The following is a 14,030-nucleotide window of genomic DNA, read 5'->3' as shown; positions in this document are numbered from 1 at the left end:
TTTCTTGGATGACTTAGAATAGGAATAATTCAGTAGTATTATGATATTCCTTGGTGACAAGAATAGCTTCACAGGAAAAATTGAAGCCACATGTAAATTACAGTAGTGACAAAGTTTTCTAATGAGCTCTGGGATATGACTGCCCCTCCAGCACCACACTGACTTCTGCTGGAGCCAGAGGCTGACCTCGGCCGTACGCCCTCTCATCAGCATTTCCTCATTCAGAGCAACACCTCTTCCACATGGTCAAACCATACGCTGCAGCGCCTCAAGCACAGTGTGGTTATGCACATCTGGGATGGGCTTATTTACTTGCATTCAGTGGAGGGAGAGGGAGGAGTCGTCTTCCTCAAGATAAAGACTTTCTGTGGTTTGTGAGATGACTCCATGTGGAAACGGGTGTCACGATAACCATTTTTGATATCTTTTCTGAAATCATTGTCCGCAGCTTGAAGGTTTGAAAGATAAAGTGATTTATAAATTTGCCTGTCTGTGAGCCTGCCTATAGGGGTAGCTCATTTGTGTCACTGTCAAATACATCTTCATGGTACAGTAAGAAACTCAGGAAAGTCATTGTTTCAGAATTTAAAATGACAGCAGAGGACATAATGATGTTACCTGATACATCATATAGTTGTTCTGCATAAGTCTAGTTAAGGCATCGTATACAGCTCAGCCTATCTCTGTTGAATGTGGCAGAGTTTGTCTATTTTTGTTTTATTTTCTGCTTAATATTTCTGTTACTTTTTTATTTTCTACTTACAATAACTCTTATATAATTAGTAATACGTACTAAGACTACTTTACATAGGCCATGACCTGAGACTAAAAAGTACTAAATGAGTCTTAATTTTTTAGTAAATAGTAGATATGCAGGTTGATTCTGTATTGATTATACACTGCCATTGATTGACACTGCCAAATCAGCGTAATACAGCATAACACTAATATTGTGGATGCATTCCAAGTTTTTTTAGTAGTAAATGACTGATACTGATTTTGGAAAAGTAAAGATTAAAAAACCCCAAACAAACCACAAGTCAAATGCAAAGAAGAAAATAATCTGATTAAAGAGCTTAATTTAATAAAATGAGAGTGAAGGATGTTTTTGTCTGAAATATTCTCTTAGGACAGGGATGCATATATATGTCAGTGTCTTACTATGGCTATTGTATGTTCATAGGTTAGCGAAGTATAATGCCAGAAGGACTGTTTAGTGTGACCTCATATATCACATACTATTAAACACCACTGAGTTAGTATAGAATGTCAGTTGTCCATCTCATCAGGTATTCCGTCTGAGAGGGGCTAATAGCTCATACTTCTCATATATCTGCAAGATTGATTTACCGAATGTGTAAGGAATAGCTGGATCAAAGGAGGTTTTTCTCAACTCTAGGCAAATTATAGTTGATACGCTTTAAAATTTTATTCCTGTGAAAATTCCAGTGCACTTTGACTTCATAGTTGCAAAAGAGGAGTTATACTTAGGGATTTTTAATGTGTTTACTCTTCTTACATTTGCTTGGTTGGTTTGTTTTTAATTTTTGTATTTTCCTGGCTTGAAATAACAGTGCTTGGTAATTAAATCTGAAAGCATAGAATTGAGTAATTGTTTTCCCAGCAAATTGCTTATTCACCAAAGGATCAGTTTTGGAGAAGACAGGAATTTTCATGAGTTTTAACTGATTTCAGCTGAAACATGAATAAAAGCCCATGTAGTTTTGGAGCAGGGCAACCTGAATTTTCAGGCTAGACTTGCAAAGTCACCTGCCATCTCTGCGTGAATGTGAGCCGGAGGAGAGGACGTTACTGTGCTTCCCACTTTGCTCAGGAGCCCCCCCAGTTCAGATTCCTGCCTGGAGTGTGGGGTCTGGGCTTCAATTCCTATCGAGAAAGGACTTGAGGAGAGACCTCTAATCTCCCATGGGTGCACCCTAACTCCTGTCCTGTTGTATATTATAGGACAGGTCTGTTTGGTTTGTATAACTGATATGCACCAGGTGAGGAGTTGTGAATGTCTGCAGAACTGGAACAGGAGATCTGCACCGACGGGGCAGTCCTTGTTCTTAAGTTAGCAGTCTGCATGTATTGACCACATCTGTCTTCAGGAAGTGCAGTTGCCTCAAGGAGTGCCTACCTCGTTCCTAAGGCAAGGAAGAAATTAGTAACAAACACCTCACCCTCTAAATTATAAGCAGCTCTTCAGTTGCATCTGTTTTCTTCAACTTGAAGATTATTCCAGCTGTTTTGAAATGCATATGTAAAATTATATGCATTTGTAAAATGAGTGATATGAAAATGATTAATTAAAATTATCCTAAATGCTTTAAAAATGTTAAGCGTTTTGAAATTTGGAAGTTATCAAGACGGTGTCACAAAAAAACCCCCCAAAACAACTTGTAAAATTCAATTCTTGAATATCTTAGAGCAAGATGCCCTACCTATTACCAGCTCCAAATCAGGCAGAAAAGCAATCTAAGCGTATGCCAATTCTGTTAAAGCATTCAAGAAAACTATCCTCATATCTCTGCTATTTTATGAGTAATATGCAAGTCCCTCTGTAAAGCTAGCCTTTCATTTCCAAGTGTGCTTTGCTTAAGTATCCAAAACCAAAAAGAAATGCTTCAGCTCCAACTGTTTTTTGTACCTTGAAATTAATATTTTTAGTACTGCCAAGCAGTTATTCACAGTCATCTAATCACGTATTATATAAAATGTATTTAGTATTGTATGTCCCTTTTTCATGTATTCTGATAAAATTAAATGTCTATTTTATTTTTTTTTTCTCTGTGATGCTCATTCATTTTTATATTCCTGTCAAGCCTGTCCTGATCTGGTGTAATGCTTTTAAAGTTGAGCAGCCCTGATCCTGTTAGCCCTACGCAGATGTTATAAAGTGCATCTCTAATTGCCAGTTTTCCAACCTCTTCTGCTTTTTGTGTACTTATTTTAATTTGAGGGAGCAAGGGAATGCTGTTTTCCTGGAGAGAATGGCACACTGATTTATAAATAAATTGTATATTTTTTAGTATTACAAAGGTTTAATACTAGTGATAGTTGTTTTATTTTTCAGTAATGTTATTTCCACATTTTGTTGATTCTTTATGTAGGTTTTTTAACTACTGGTTTCATCTGAACAGAACTGGATTCCCACTGAGCTGCAGACATTCGTGCCCCAATGTTTTTCATTTACAAGTCAATGTCACTCTCATTTTTTCCCTGAATATACATTCTTGCATGGCTGTCAAAACTGAATCTAAATTGTCACTTTATTCTCAAATGCCTTAGGAACTGGTGGTTATGACATCCATTCCTGGGGAAACATTTCTTCCCACGCACCCCTCTTTAATTTATGAATTTGCTTAAATATTTCCCCCGTGTTTCTTCTTGAGCTAAGATCAGATAGAAATAATTAATTTAGTAACCTTCCTTATCTCTGCTAAATTCTCCTTTTTTTAACCCTTCTACTGGGGGAACTTCTCTAGACTCCTTCTCAAGCAGATCAATTTTCTCTCCCATGATACATAATTTGTGACTTTACTATCTTTGTTTTTGTTTTTTTTTTTTTTCTTTTTCAAAATACACTCACTTTCCAAATTTTCTTGCTTATATTCCGATCTGCTGCTGTTAGCTGGAAGATTTTTTTATTTCCTGAAGGAAACTGCTTGGGTAACTTTTGAAACATATTACACAACCATAATTTTGTTTTACCATTTGATTTTTTGATGTCTTTTTTTTTTTTTTTTTGGAAAATGCATTTGACATGTCTTGTATTGGTGCTATGCATATTCACGTATATTTAAAGCAAATCTGATAGACTCAAGCTGCATCCATTCTGAGCCAGAACCAATTCCCTTTCAATCATTGTTTAATTACATTCACACATTTTTTTTATTTTTTATAATCCCCCTTTGCAAAACTTAAGATTAGCTTGTCTTTGGCATAACATATCAGTTAATATGATGTTTGCTGTTCCTTGGTTACATCAATATTTTTAGCTCAAAGTCAGAAGTGAAAATTATCTCTATGGAAACAATTTGAGAATTTGGATTTTGTCCTATGGTTTCACTAGAATGGCCCTTTCCTTGTGTTTGCTGCCAATCTAGACGTTCTGCAAAAGCAACTTGGGCTATAAAGTATTTTCACCGCTTGTGACACTTGACTTACTTGTATTGGAGTACTTGAAGTATTTATTGTTTCTTTGATTACATTTAGTTATTTGTTTAATTTCTCTCAACAGTGAGTGCTTAAAACCCCTTCTCCCGTGCATGTCTGTAGTGCCAGAGGTCAACCTGAAGTTCTGCGGTGGGATAGAAAGGCTAATATGCTCTCTGATATGTGCTTGGTGTGAGCACACTTTTTTCAGTGAAAAAGTATAGCTCATTTGCAGTAACTAACAAAAAGCTCTGCTTTCAGTGATCTTTCATACTGTTCTTGACTTTTAGGAAAGACTAAAATATTATTTAGATTTCCCCTGGCTTTCTATCCTCTCAAGATAGGAGTCCTACTGTTCTCATGTAGGCCATGAAGGTTTAAATTAATTCTTAAACGTAGATTCTATATGTCTAGTAACACCAGAGGTCTAGCAGACATGCTGTCTACTCACAGGGCTAGACATCTAGCAGCCTATGATCAAGTCTGGGAGGAAAGACCCCAGCCAGGGTCAACCCACCACAGACGTCTTTTCTCATGGAGGATTGGGAGGCCAGATTAGCTTTGAACTGCTTAAATATAAGGAACTGAACATCTGAAACTGGACACAACAAAGCATTGTCTGAGCTTTTCTTCACAATTATTGACACATGAATGCATTTTAATCTTTACCTGCAACAGCCTTTGTTATCTCAATCTGGACCTGAAATTGCCAGCTGTGCCAGCTTTTTTGGTAATTACGTAAAATGGATGAATATCCGCTGGGAGCTAGGACAAGAGCACAAGAGCTCCAAAAATCTTTTTAATTGATCCGTGAATTAGACATGAACAGTGGTCTCTATACATGCATAACTAGAATATTTAACTATTTCTTCTGCCTGGAGCCTTCATACCTCCTTATGTGATCTCTTGCAGTCTCTTTTAGAGAACGCCAAAATAAAAAGGCGGTAGGTTACTCCAAGCACATTAGTGTGTTATAGAAGTTATGATTATTGTACACATTTACATTTACTGTCCATGTACATTCTGTTCTGCGTAGTCTATTGACTGAAGTTTGTCAAAGTCCATATTGGGCATATGAAAAGGAGGAAAAAGGAACAACATTTCTTTCATGTAATCAAAGTGATAATATATAACTAATAACATTTCAAACTGTTGGGTTTTTTGGTTTGTTTTTTTTTTAATAAAACACTTTATTTCCTTCCACTGCATGAACTTTTGCCCTGTTTTATTGTTCCAGGAGGAATACAGTGCCCAAATAGTAGTGCCCTACAGGAAACGCGCAGCTGTAACGAACACTCTTGCACTGTGTATCATTGGCAGACCGGCCCGTGGGGACAGTGCATAGAGGATACGTCTGTCTCTGCTTTCAACTCCTCTGCCAGCTGGAACGGGGAGGCCACCTGTTCCGTGGGGATGCAGACAAGAAAGGTCATCTGTGTGAGAGTCAACGTGGGACAAGTGGGCCCAAAAAAGTAAAGATCTTAAAAAAAAATATTTTCACACTGTAATTATCTTTGGAATTTACTGCTCTATTTTTATATCACCAATGACTGCATGCAAAGACAAAAAGACTCCCATCTTTGTGTTCTCATGAGGGAACAATTAATCCTTTAAAAATACAAAACTGAAGCTACAGAAGGACTATAAAATACCTTTCTCACTATTGAATTTTATGGGTGACATTTACAGTGATGATTTTACTGACAGCTGACTGACTGCTAAATCCAGTTGGCTCCTTACCATCATCAGGTCGAGTAGAGATAAAAGTCTTGAGGCATGTGTGTGGTGTGCAGTGCAGTACCATTTCCAAGATCCTTGTGGCACGTCCAAGCAAGCAGTGCACTATATGGATTAGTGCAGTTCCATGAAAAAATACTGGGTTTGGTCTAAATACAGTACAACCCATGTAAGTGCATCTTCTCAGAAGCAGACTGAGGAGGTCAAGTATAGTACAGCTCTGACAGGGCATTAGTTTGAAACATTAGTTTGAACATTAGTTTGACAACCTTTGTAAGGGTTTTTTTCCCCATATACATGTTTTTCTGAGAGATCCCTTTGGCCCAATGATTTAATTTTGCGGTTTAATATATGACCAGGGTTAAATACAGATTAGCTGCTAGTAAAATGCATTTGATAATATCTTCGTACAGTTTGGCAGTCTGTAAATATATCCTGCTGAGGACAGATTCAAAGCTAGAAGAGCTGATAGCAGAAGTCGTTTAGAAAGTTCACGAGGCAGCTATTCTCGCACTAAATATTTGCACAGTGCCTGCCATTTGTTGCTTTATTCAGCAGTAGACTTATTCCTAATTTACTTTAAATGGAAATATGGGGAATAATGCCAGCACATTCAGTAATCTAAATTGTTGTGTATCCGCATTAAGTTGCTGTCATACCATTGTATCTTTTAGTTGGTACTCATTTTATATTTAAAAAAAACCAAACACTCTAATGATTTATCTTCCTTTTTAAATCTGCTGTTAATGTCTCTGCCTTTGATTTGACCTTAAAGTTTTGGGAGGAGGGCTGTTTTATTGTGCCATAAATGAATCCTGTGAAATGAGAAAAAAATGTCTTGGTTGATCCTTCAAATTGTCACATTAAAATCACTGAGTCATTTTTAAAGAACCAGACATTTAACATGAAAATGTAAATAGGAACCTTGTTTTAAACTCCCCTTAATAAAAAGGATTACTGTGGTATGATACAATCGATATTATTTGCCTTATCTACCTCACAAGTTATAGACTTCAGCATGTATCTCTTCTGTTTAATTTGACCTTGAGTAAGGACTGAAAAAAAATCAATACTTCGCTTTAAGCCACACATACTAAATACAAACAATATAAAAGATAGAAATGGTGTTCTAATTGAACTAATTGCCTTGCCCAAGGATCTGAAGAGGAATTGTAATGTTCAGTACTCCTGAAAGATGAAGTTCTCAGTGAAACAGTGAATATGTATAATTCAGACTTTTTATATGCATATAATTTCTGTTATTCTTTAAGGAAAAAGCCACTATAAAGCAAATATTCAACACTTTTCGGAGGCATTTTGAATTTTAACCTTACAGACAATTTCTGAAAGCGTAGTAAATGTATGTGATTGGTGGCAGATGTTTTTTTTAAAGTGTACTTGACCATGTATATTTTATGAATCACATAGAAACAAGGCACAATTTGACTTAAAAATGTAGAGAGCTTATGGAGAGGTGAAGAAGATTTGTGTTGCTGTAGCTCTAATATTTCATGGTCTTTCACATTGGTATTTTACGGGAGAAAAGAGAAAGGGTGGAGATGTCATTATAAGAGGGCACCAAGAAGTTGGTGCTAGTTCACAGTAATGGATCATACTCTGAGAAGTTTATGTGAATTGGCAGGAAAATGCAGAGACAACCGATGGCAATCATGAACTAACAAGTGTTATTGCTGAAGAACATGTTCCCGTAAAGCTGCAACTCAACTTTTCTTCTCCTTTCCCCCTGCTTCTCCTCCCACACTGACACAGGCGTAGCTCTCCACTGACCAGGGAGACCACGTTTGCTTGGTAGTTCATCGTTAGACTTGCCTGTGCTCCCTTCAGCCTGGCAAGAAAGATGCCTTGCACAAGCCAAGCTTCCCCAGCTGATCCAATTCAAATATAAAACTGGTCTCTCATCTCTGGTCCAAGATGCTCAGCAGCCACAAGAGGCCAAGCTAGACATAGTAACGTTTTTCTGCAGTGAGCCAAAAGCTCTAAAATATAGATGTGATGTTTTTCTTACCACTTTATGTAATCCTTTGACAGTTCACATTCTGTGCACTTTTAGGGCGATAGTAATTTTAAAATTATTTTAAAGATTTGCAGTGCTTCTGCAAGAGTTATTGCATCATTCTGAAAACAAGTATTGCAGCATAAAGAGTTGTTTGTCCTTGAAATGATAGCAACACAGAATGGGGGAAAATTACTTGGGTTAATGAGTCCCATATGTGGCAGTCCAATAACCCCTTTTGTATGCTGATCAAGCCTCTTCCTAAAACAAGGAAGGTTTTCTGTCCTTACTGACAGTCTTTCACAGTCTCATTGATCTGACAGTTTCAAACCCTTTTCTGGTTTCTGTCATAATCATGGCCAACTTATACCTATTTGTTCCTGGGTTAGCAGGGTTATTTAGTTTAAATATGCCTCCTTCCAGAGTTTATGTTTCTGGTAAATTTATGAAGAGCTAAAAATGTATTATGCTAAGCTTAACTAGATGGCTTTTCTTCATAATCATTTGGAAGCTTGAAAATAACACACAAAAGGCAAAATCTGGAATGGTGAGTGAGGAATCATGATTTTTTTTTTTTTTTTTTTTTTTTTTTTAGTTAAATCCCCAGGTGTAGAATGCACCGGGTTTGGCTGGCTTTCACCAGCTACATTTAAATTCTAACAGTTTTTATTTCTGAGCTCAGTCCTGGTGAATTCTGGGCAACTAGCACTCCCCTCATGTGCCTGCAGGCATTCAGTATCTCTTGCGCTTCACAACTTCACTGCAGAATGATTGTTTATTTGATAATACTTCTTTTTCGGGTTTGTTTTTTAGATGCCCTGAGAGCCTCCGACCAGAAACAGTGAGACCATGTCTGCTTCCCTGTAGGAAGGACTGTATTGTGACTCCATTCAGTGACTGGACATTGTGTCCTTCTTCATGTCAAGAAGGTAATTTCATCCATTGTGTATTACTAGACAGACAGTAAAAAAAAAAGGGAGTTAGACTAGCAGTCACTTTTGGTAGAATCCTTATACGCATCTTCTGACAGACGACAATGTAATAGCTGGTAGAGCAGCTGCAAGGAGGACATAGTATTTTCGCTGAATAGAACAGTTATTTCTGTCCATTTTCTATAAGCATGTGTTTGGTTTGGGGTTTTTTTTCACATTTTGCCTACTTTTATGTTGCAAACTCCCATTTGCATTTCCCGCTGATAAAGAGATAACTAGTCACAGAGCAGACACGTAACTCTTAGTGTAAGACCAAAACAGATACTAGCACAATTGTAGAAACTGTATTTGAATTTATCAGGGAGTGTAGTGACAGGACAAGGGGTAATGGGTTTAAGCTGAAGGAGGGTCGATTTAGATTAGATGTTAGAAAGAAATTCCTTACTGTTAGAGTGGTGAGGCACTGGAAGAGGTTGCCCAGAGAGGTTGTGGATGCCCCATCCCTGGAAGTGTTCAAGGCCAGGTTGGATGAGGCTTTGGGCAACGTGGTCTAGTGGAGGGTGTCCCTGCCCATGGCAGGGGGGTTGGAACTAGATGATCTTTAAGGTCCCTTCCAACCCAAACCATTCTACGTTTCTATGAATTGTCAGATTATAAAATGGCCAAATTTGGTCTTTGGAAGTCATCAGAACTTTCTGCTCATCAGAAAACCTGAAGCTCTATATACTCAGAGATAGATAGATAGATAGATAGATAGATATGCATTTGTATATAATTTTGGCTGATTTCTACTACTCCAAGGAAAATTGAAGGAAAGTTAATAAAAATCAGCAGACTTTAAGTTGATGTTAATGGTCTGATTTAAGCATACATTGCAATACTATTTTAGTACAGTTGACAAAGCTCTTAAGAAAGCTCTTAAAAAAAGCGTAGGTTTGAATTTTTATTACATTGAAATTGTACATAAATTTAAAGTGATGACTGGCTTAATATGCCCACATTTATCTGCCTTGTCTCTTTTTTAAGCTTAACAGGAGGTATTTTCCTAATATGTACTATTACAGACAGTCTGTAATACCCCGAGTTCCACAGGGTGCTAATCCCTGTATGGTGGTTACTCACAGCTACGTTATTATCAGAATGTAAGATATTACATCAAGTGTATGCGCTTCAAATGTCACAGTCAATTCTTTATGCTTTATAAAGGACACAAGCATAAAGCTATTTTTGCAGTAATTTCTATTAGTGCTTAGTGCATTCTAACGAACACAAAAAGGGTTGGGAAGATTAAATTTATAGACTTTGAAAAAGAACAGAGAAGACCATTGAATCTGAATCCATGAAATAGTTTTTTATTATTACTGTGTTATTTTACAGTGATATTGATGGTTCTTTCTGAAATATTTTTGTTGGGGCAGATCATCTTCGACAAAAATGCCATCCTCTTCGGTTTTTATTTCTGTGGGTTATAAGAAAGGTCTTGATGCAATGAACATATCTTCATGAATACTGACTCCAAACTAGCACATATGCTGCTAAAACCCAGTATATTTGTGAACCAGTAGAGGTCTTTTGTCTATTTACTGAGTCAAACTCTTTTTATACTACACAAACAATTTTTATTTCATGGGTTTTACCCATTTGTGTCAGCAAGTTGGTCAGCAGCTTTGCTGGGCTGCACGTCTGTCTTGCCCCTTGTGCCAGCTCCTGGCATCTCCTGGAGCTGATTGACTCGGGAGTGGAGGGTTTCCTCTGCGTTGAAAAGCAGCCAGGTGGTGGAGAGCCACCGCCGGGATTCTCCTAACGCTTGCTCCTAATTACAATTGTTTGGCCGTAGTCCAGCACGCTTCTGTGTTCAGACAAGCTGCAGCTGCTGTAATAACCCACCCAAAGCTGATATCAACCCAGTCAGCCAAATGTCTGTGCTGCAGCTCTTTGGGAAAAAAAAAAAAGAAAAAAAAATCCAAGAATTTTACCTAACAATATTAGTGGAGTAGGTATTGCTATGGAATTATATAGATTTGTAGCTTTTCTCTTAATTTTCTGCCTGAAGAACAGATATCTGAAGATAACTGGAATCAAAATTCCTACAGGAACTATTTTCTGTTTATCATTAATAATGAATGACTATAATAATTAAAAACTGTAAACTGTAAATTAATTCCAGAGTGGGAAATAAAACTTCACATTTAAATGTAAAGCATGCTCTTTTGGAATATTTTCTGTGTATCTAGATAGGGTAATGCCAGTCCCAGGTGGGAAATGAGGATATAGGCAGCAGAATTAAAGTTTGGTGTGGAGAGAACAAAGACTGTAAATTAAATTTGTTATATTCCTGGCTGTGGAGATAAGGAAAAGACAAGCAGATTTTTTGACTGAGTCATTTACTGAATGGAAAAATTGTGAAATATAATAATTTCTTTCCATTAATATCTGTTTCTGGTTTTGCATGCAAATGATGAGGACAAATTTACGCTTTGAAACAGTAAAGTGTAGTAGCAAACTGAACTGGTTTAATTTTCGTTCACATGAACTGTGCATTTAGTTCAGCTGTATATTCGTTTGTGCAGTATTGCTACTATTTCTGCTTAGTTCTGCTTCCTGGCCTTTAACTGAGATTAAAGTGTTTTGTCTGTTAGGCTAAATTTTCTGCTTATGGACAAAATAGCACATCACTGTTATAGCTATAGACTCAAATACTTGTTATGTTCAATTTTATTTTTCCCCTAATTACTGTCATCCCTATGTAGTAGCAGAGAAACAAGCTGTTCTGCTCTTTGCAGGAGGTGTCACAGTAAAAAAGCAGTCTCGTCATCGAGTCATCATCCAGCTCCCCGCCAACGGTGGTCGTGAGTGCCCGGACTCCTTGTTTGAGGAAAAGGAATGTGAAGCTTCTCCTGTCTGCTATAGCTACAGGTAGTCTAAATCAACCAGAGACGGCTCAGACATGATTTTTTCAACTTGCACTACCTCAAAAGCTTGTTGAATTCCACTTCTTAAGATAAATAGGTTACATAACTAAATCAAGGTTTCAGAACAGATATGTAGTCTCAGTTGGGCCCATAGCAAATCACTAGTTCATTTTACTCCAGTTCTTTTGCAGGAACATTGCAACTACTAAGAATTACTTTCCAGGATAAATCTTTCTCAGCAACTATTTTGAAATTCTATACTATTAAAACCATCTTCCTTTCTAAATTATCCAAAGCACTGAAATGCAGCCTCATCTGAGTTCTGCTGCCGTGCTTTGTCATCCTTCCATCCCCCGTCAGCCCTGAGATAATCTACGGTTTATGTTGCTAGGGAGTGGTAGATGAGGTGATTTAAATTTCATGACACAAACTAATACTAAAAACATTTTTTTGTATATTTCCTTTAGCATCTTTCTGACCTATACACATGCTGTGACAGATGGACTCACACACTGAGCTTGGCTCATGCCTTAGTTTACGTACTGGCTTGCGGAGGCAAGTTACAATGAAACTTGAGGTGCAAACCATTGAGATAATTTTAAATATGAGAGCAGCCAATGGTTTGAGCTGTGGATGTAGCATTTTCCCCACACACTGAGTAATTCAGAAAACTGTGGATTATTTCAGAGATGTTACAGCCACCAGACTTGCCTGGATTTGTTATGTTTAAGGTGTAGGGTATTCTCCAGCACTAGAAAGGAACTTTGTAAAATTTTTGTAGTAGTTTATATTAATGATAGGATAGAATAATTTAAGCAGCACAATATTGCATTTCTTATCAAAGTTTTTTGCAAGTTCTTTTTGTCTGTGTTTTAGTTTGATATGATCTGGGCCCATATTCATGTTGTGTTGGATCTCTTGATTGGCTCCACATTTGTAAGGTGCTGTCATTCAGCTACTCGAGACCCCAGGTGCTCTGGAATTGCCTGAGGCATGCTCACAGTCACTTAAACCCACTGTCCCAATGCTTTGCTGTAGCTGGGGTCCCTTTTTTGCTTCTGATTTCTCCTTCTGGGATATTATTTGAAGATGACACTTAGCAAAGGAATTTGTTTGTTGCGAAAACTTTACCCTTGTAATCATATAATCTGAAATTTGAGAAAACAAAGCAAAAATCCTAAGACTTTCCTTGCCTGATCTTTGTAACTCCAAGACTTGTTTGTGCTTTCAAGCAAGGCAGAATTTCTCCATTTGTTGTTGTGTTGCAAGGCATGCCTAAGGGAAGGCAAGAAAAGACCTAAGGAAGAGGAAAGAAGGAAAAGAGAAAAAATGCACTAACACCTGTATATGACAGTATTGGGAGTGTCTTTTGGCAGTAAATACTGTGTGAACCAGAAATCAACCCTGGAGTCTTATCTCTGGAGTGTATTTGGGAAACTTCAACACATCTTTGCTTCACTGAGATAAGGGGAAAAAAGAAAGGAAGGAAGGGAAAGGGAGAAAGAGAGGAGGTTTATTAGGGCGTGCTAGTATTTAAAACTCATCCTTATTTAATGGTTCCATGTTGTTTTTATGAGATGTTAGTGTCACTCCTCTAAATCCACTTTTCAAATTTTATTATGTCATCTTGCTGACTGGTAAAATACTCTGAGCATGCCAGATATAAATCCATAGCAAAGGGGTTCTTCTGTTAAATTGGGTATTCAAGTCATATCATTTTATTATTTTCTATGGTATTCTTTTTTGAAATTTCTTTCTCACATCTTGTGTAAGTGTGTGTTAATGCTTTGTATTAATGTATAATCCTATTTTGGTTTGTATTCACTATGTATTTGTTAGGTAGTGTTAATGTGTCTTTGTACTTTGAAATCCTTGAAAATAGATATGGTTTGCTTTCTCTTCCCTCCTCCACCTCCTCCTTCCTTCCCTGTGTTCTTAATGGCCTAATCTTAAAAGGAGCAAAAACGTTAACAGGAAAGAGGGAAAAGTTTACCGTATTGTTACTGTTGTGAATTGGCTGTGACTAGTTAGTAATAATAAGCAATAGAGTACGGTGGCTTCTAATGCTATCTAGCAGTTATGCTGCCTCAGCTTTGATTGCTACAAGTTCAGATGGATTGTTTGAAGTTGATTGCTTCCCCCTTATTTCAGGTGGAAGACCCACAAGTGGCGCCGGTGCCAGCTAGTACCATGGTATGTGCGCCAAGACAGTCCAGGAGCACATGAGACTTGTGGACCTGGGCTACAAGCAAGAGGTTAGACCCTTTGTTTCTGTCA

The 14,030-nt window shown here is 37.5% G+C and overlaps 1 protein-coding gene across 1 annotated transcript in view; it reads left to right on the top strand.

Annotated features, from left to right (window-relative positions):
* LOC129200317 (thrombospondin type-1 domain-containing protein 7A-like) overlaps positions 1–14,030 on the top strand; it is a gene marked incomplete at its 3' end in the record, with an annotated part of 64,803 nt that overhangs the window by 35,792 nt on the left and 14,981 nt on the right. Inside the window, exons 8-11 of the mRNA XM_054811644.1 lie at positions 5,396–5,630; positions 8,723–8,838; positions 11,625–11,757; positions 13,905–14,008. Coding sequence (XP_054667619.1) covers positions 5,396–5,630; positions 8,723–8,838; positions 11,625–11,757; positions 13,905–14,008 — 588 coding nt within the window. The remainder of the gene's footprint in view (positions 1–5,395; positions 5,631–8,722; positions 8,839–11,624; positions 11,758–13,904; positions 14,009–14,030) is intronic.

Source organism: Grus americana, unplaced genomic scaffold (assembly GCF_028858705.1).
Source record: "Grus americana isolate bGruAme1 unplaced genomic scaffold, bGruAme1.mat H_45, whole genome shotgun sequence".
NCBI classification, from domain to species: Eukaryota; Metazoa; Chordata; class Aves; order Gruiformes; family Gruidae; genus Grus; species Grus americana.
This window is presented reverse-complemented; position numbering and strand designations above follow the sequence as displayed.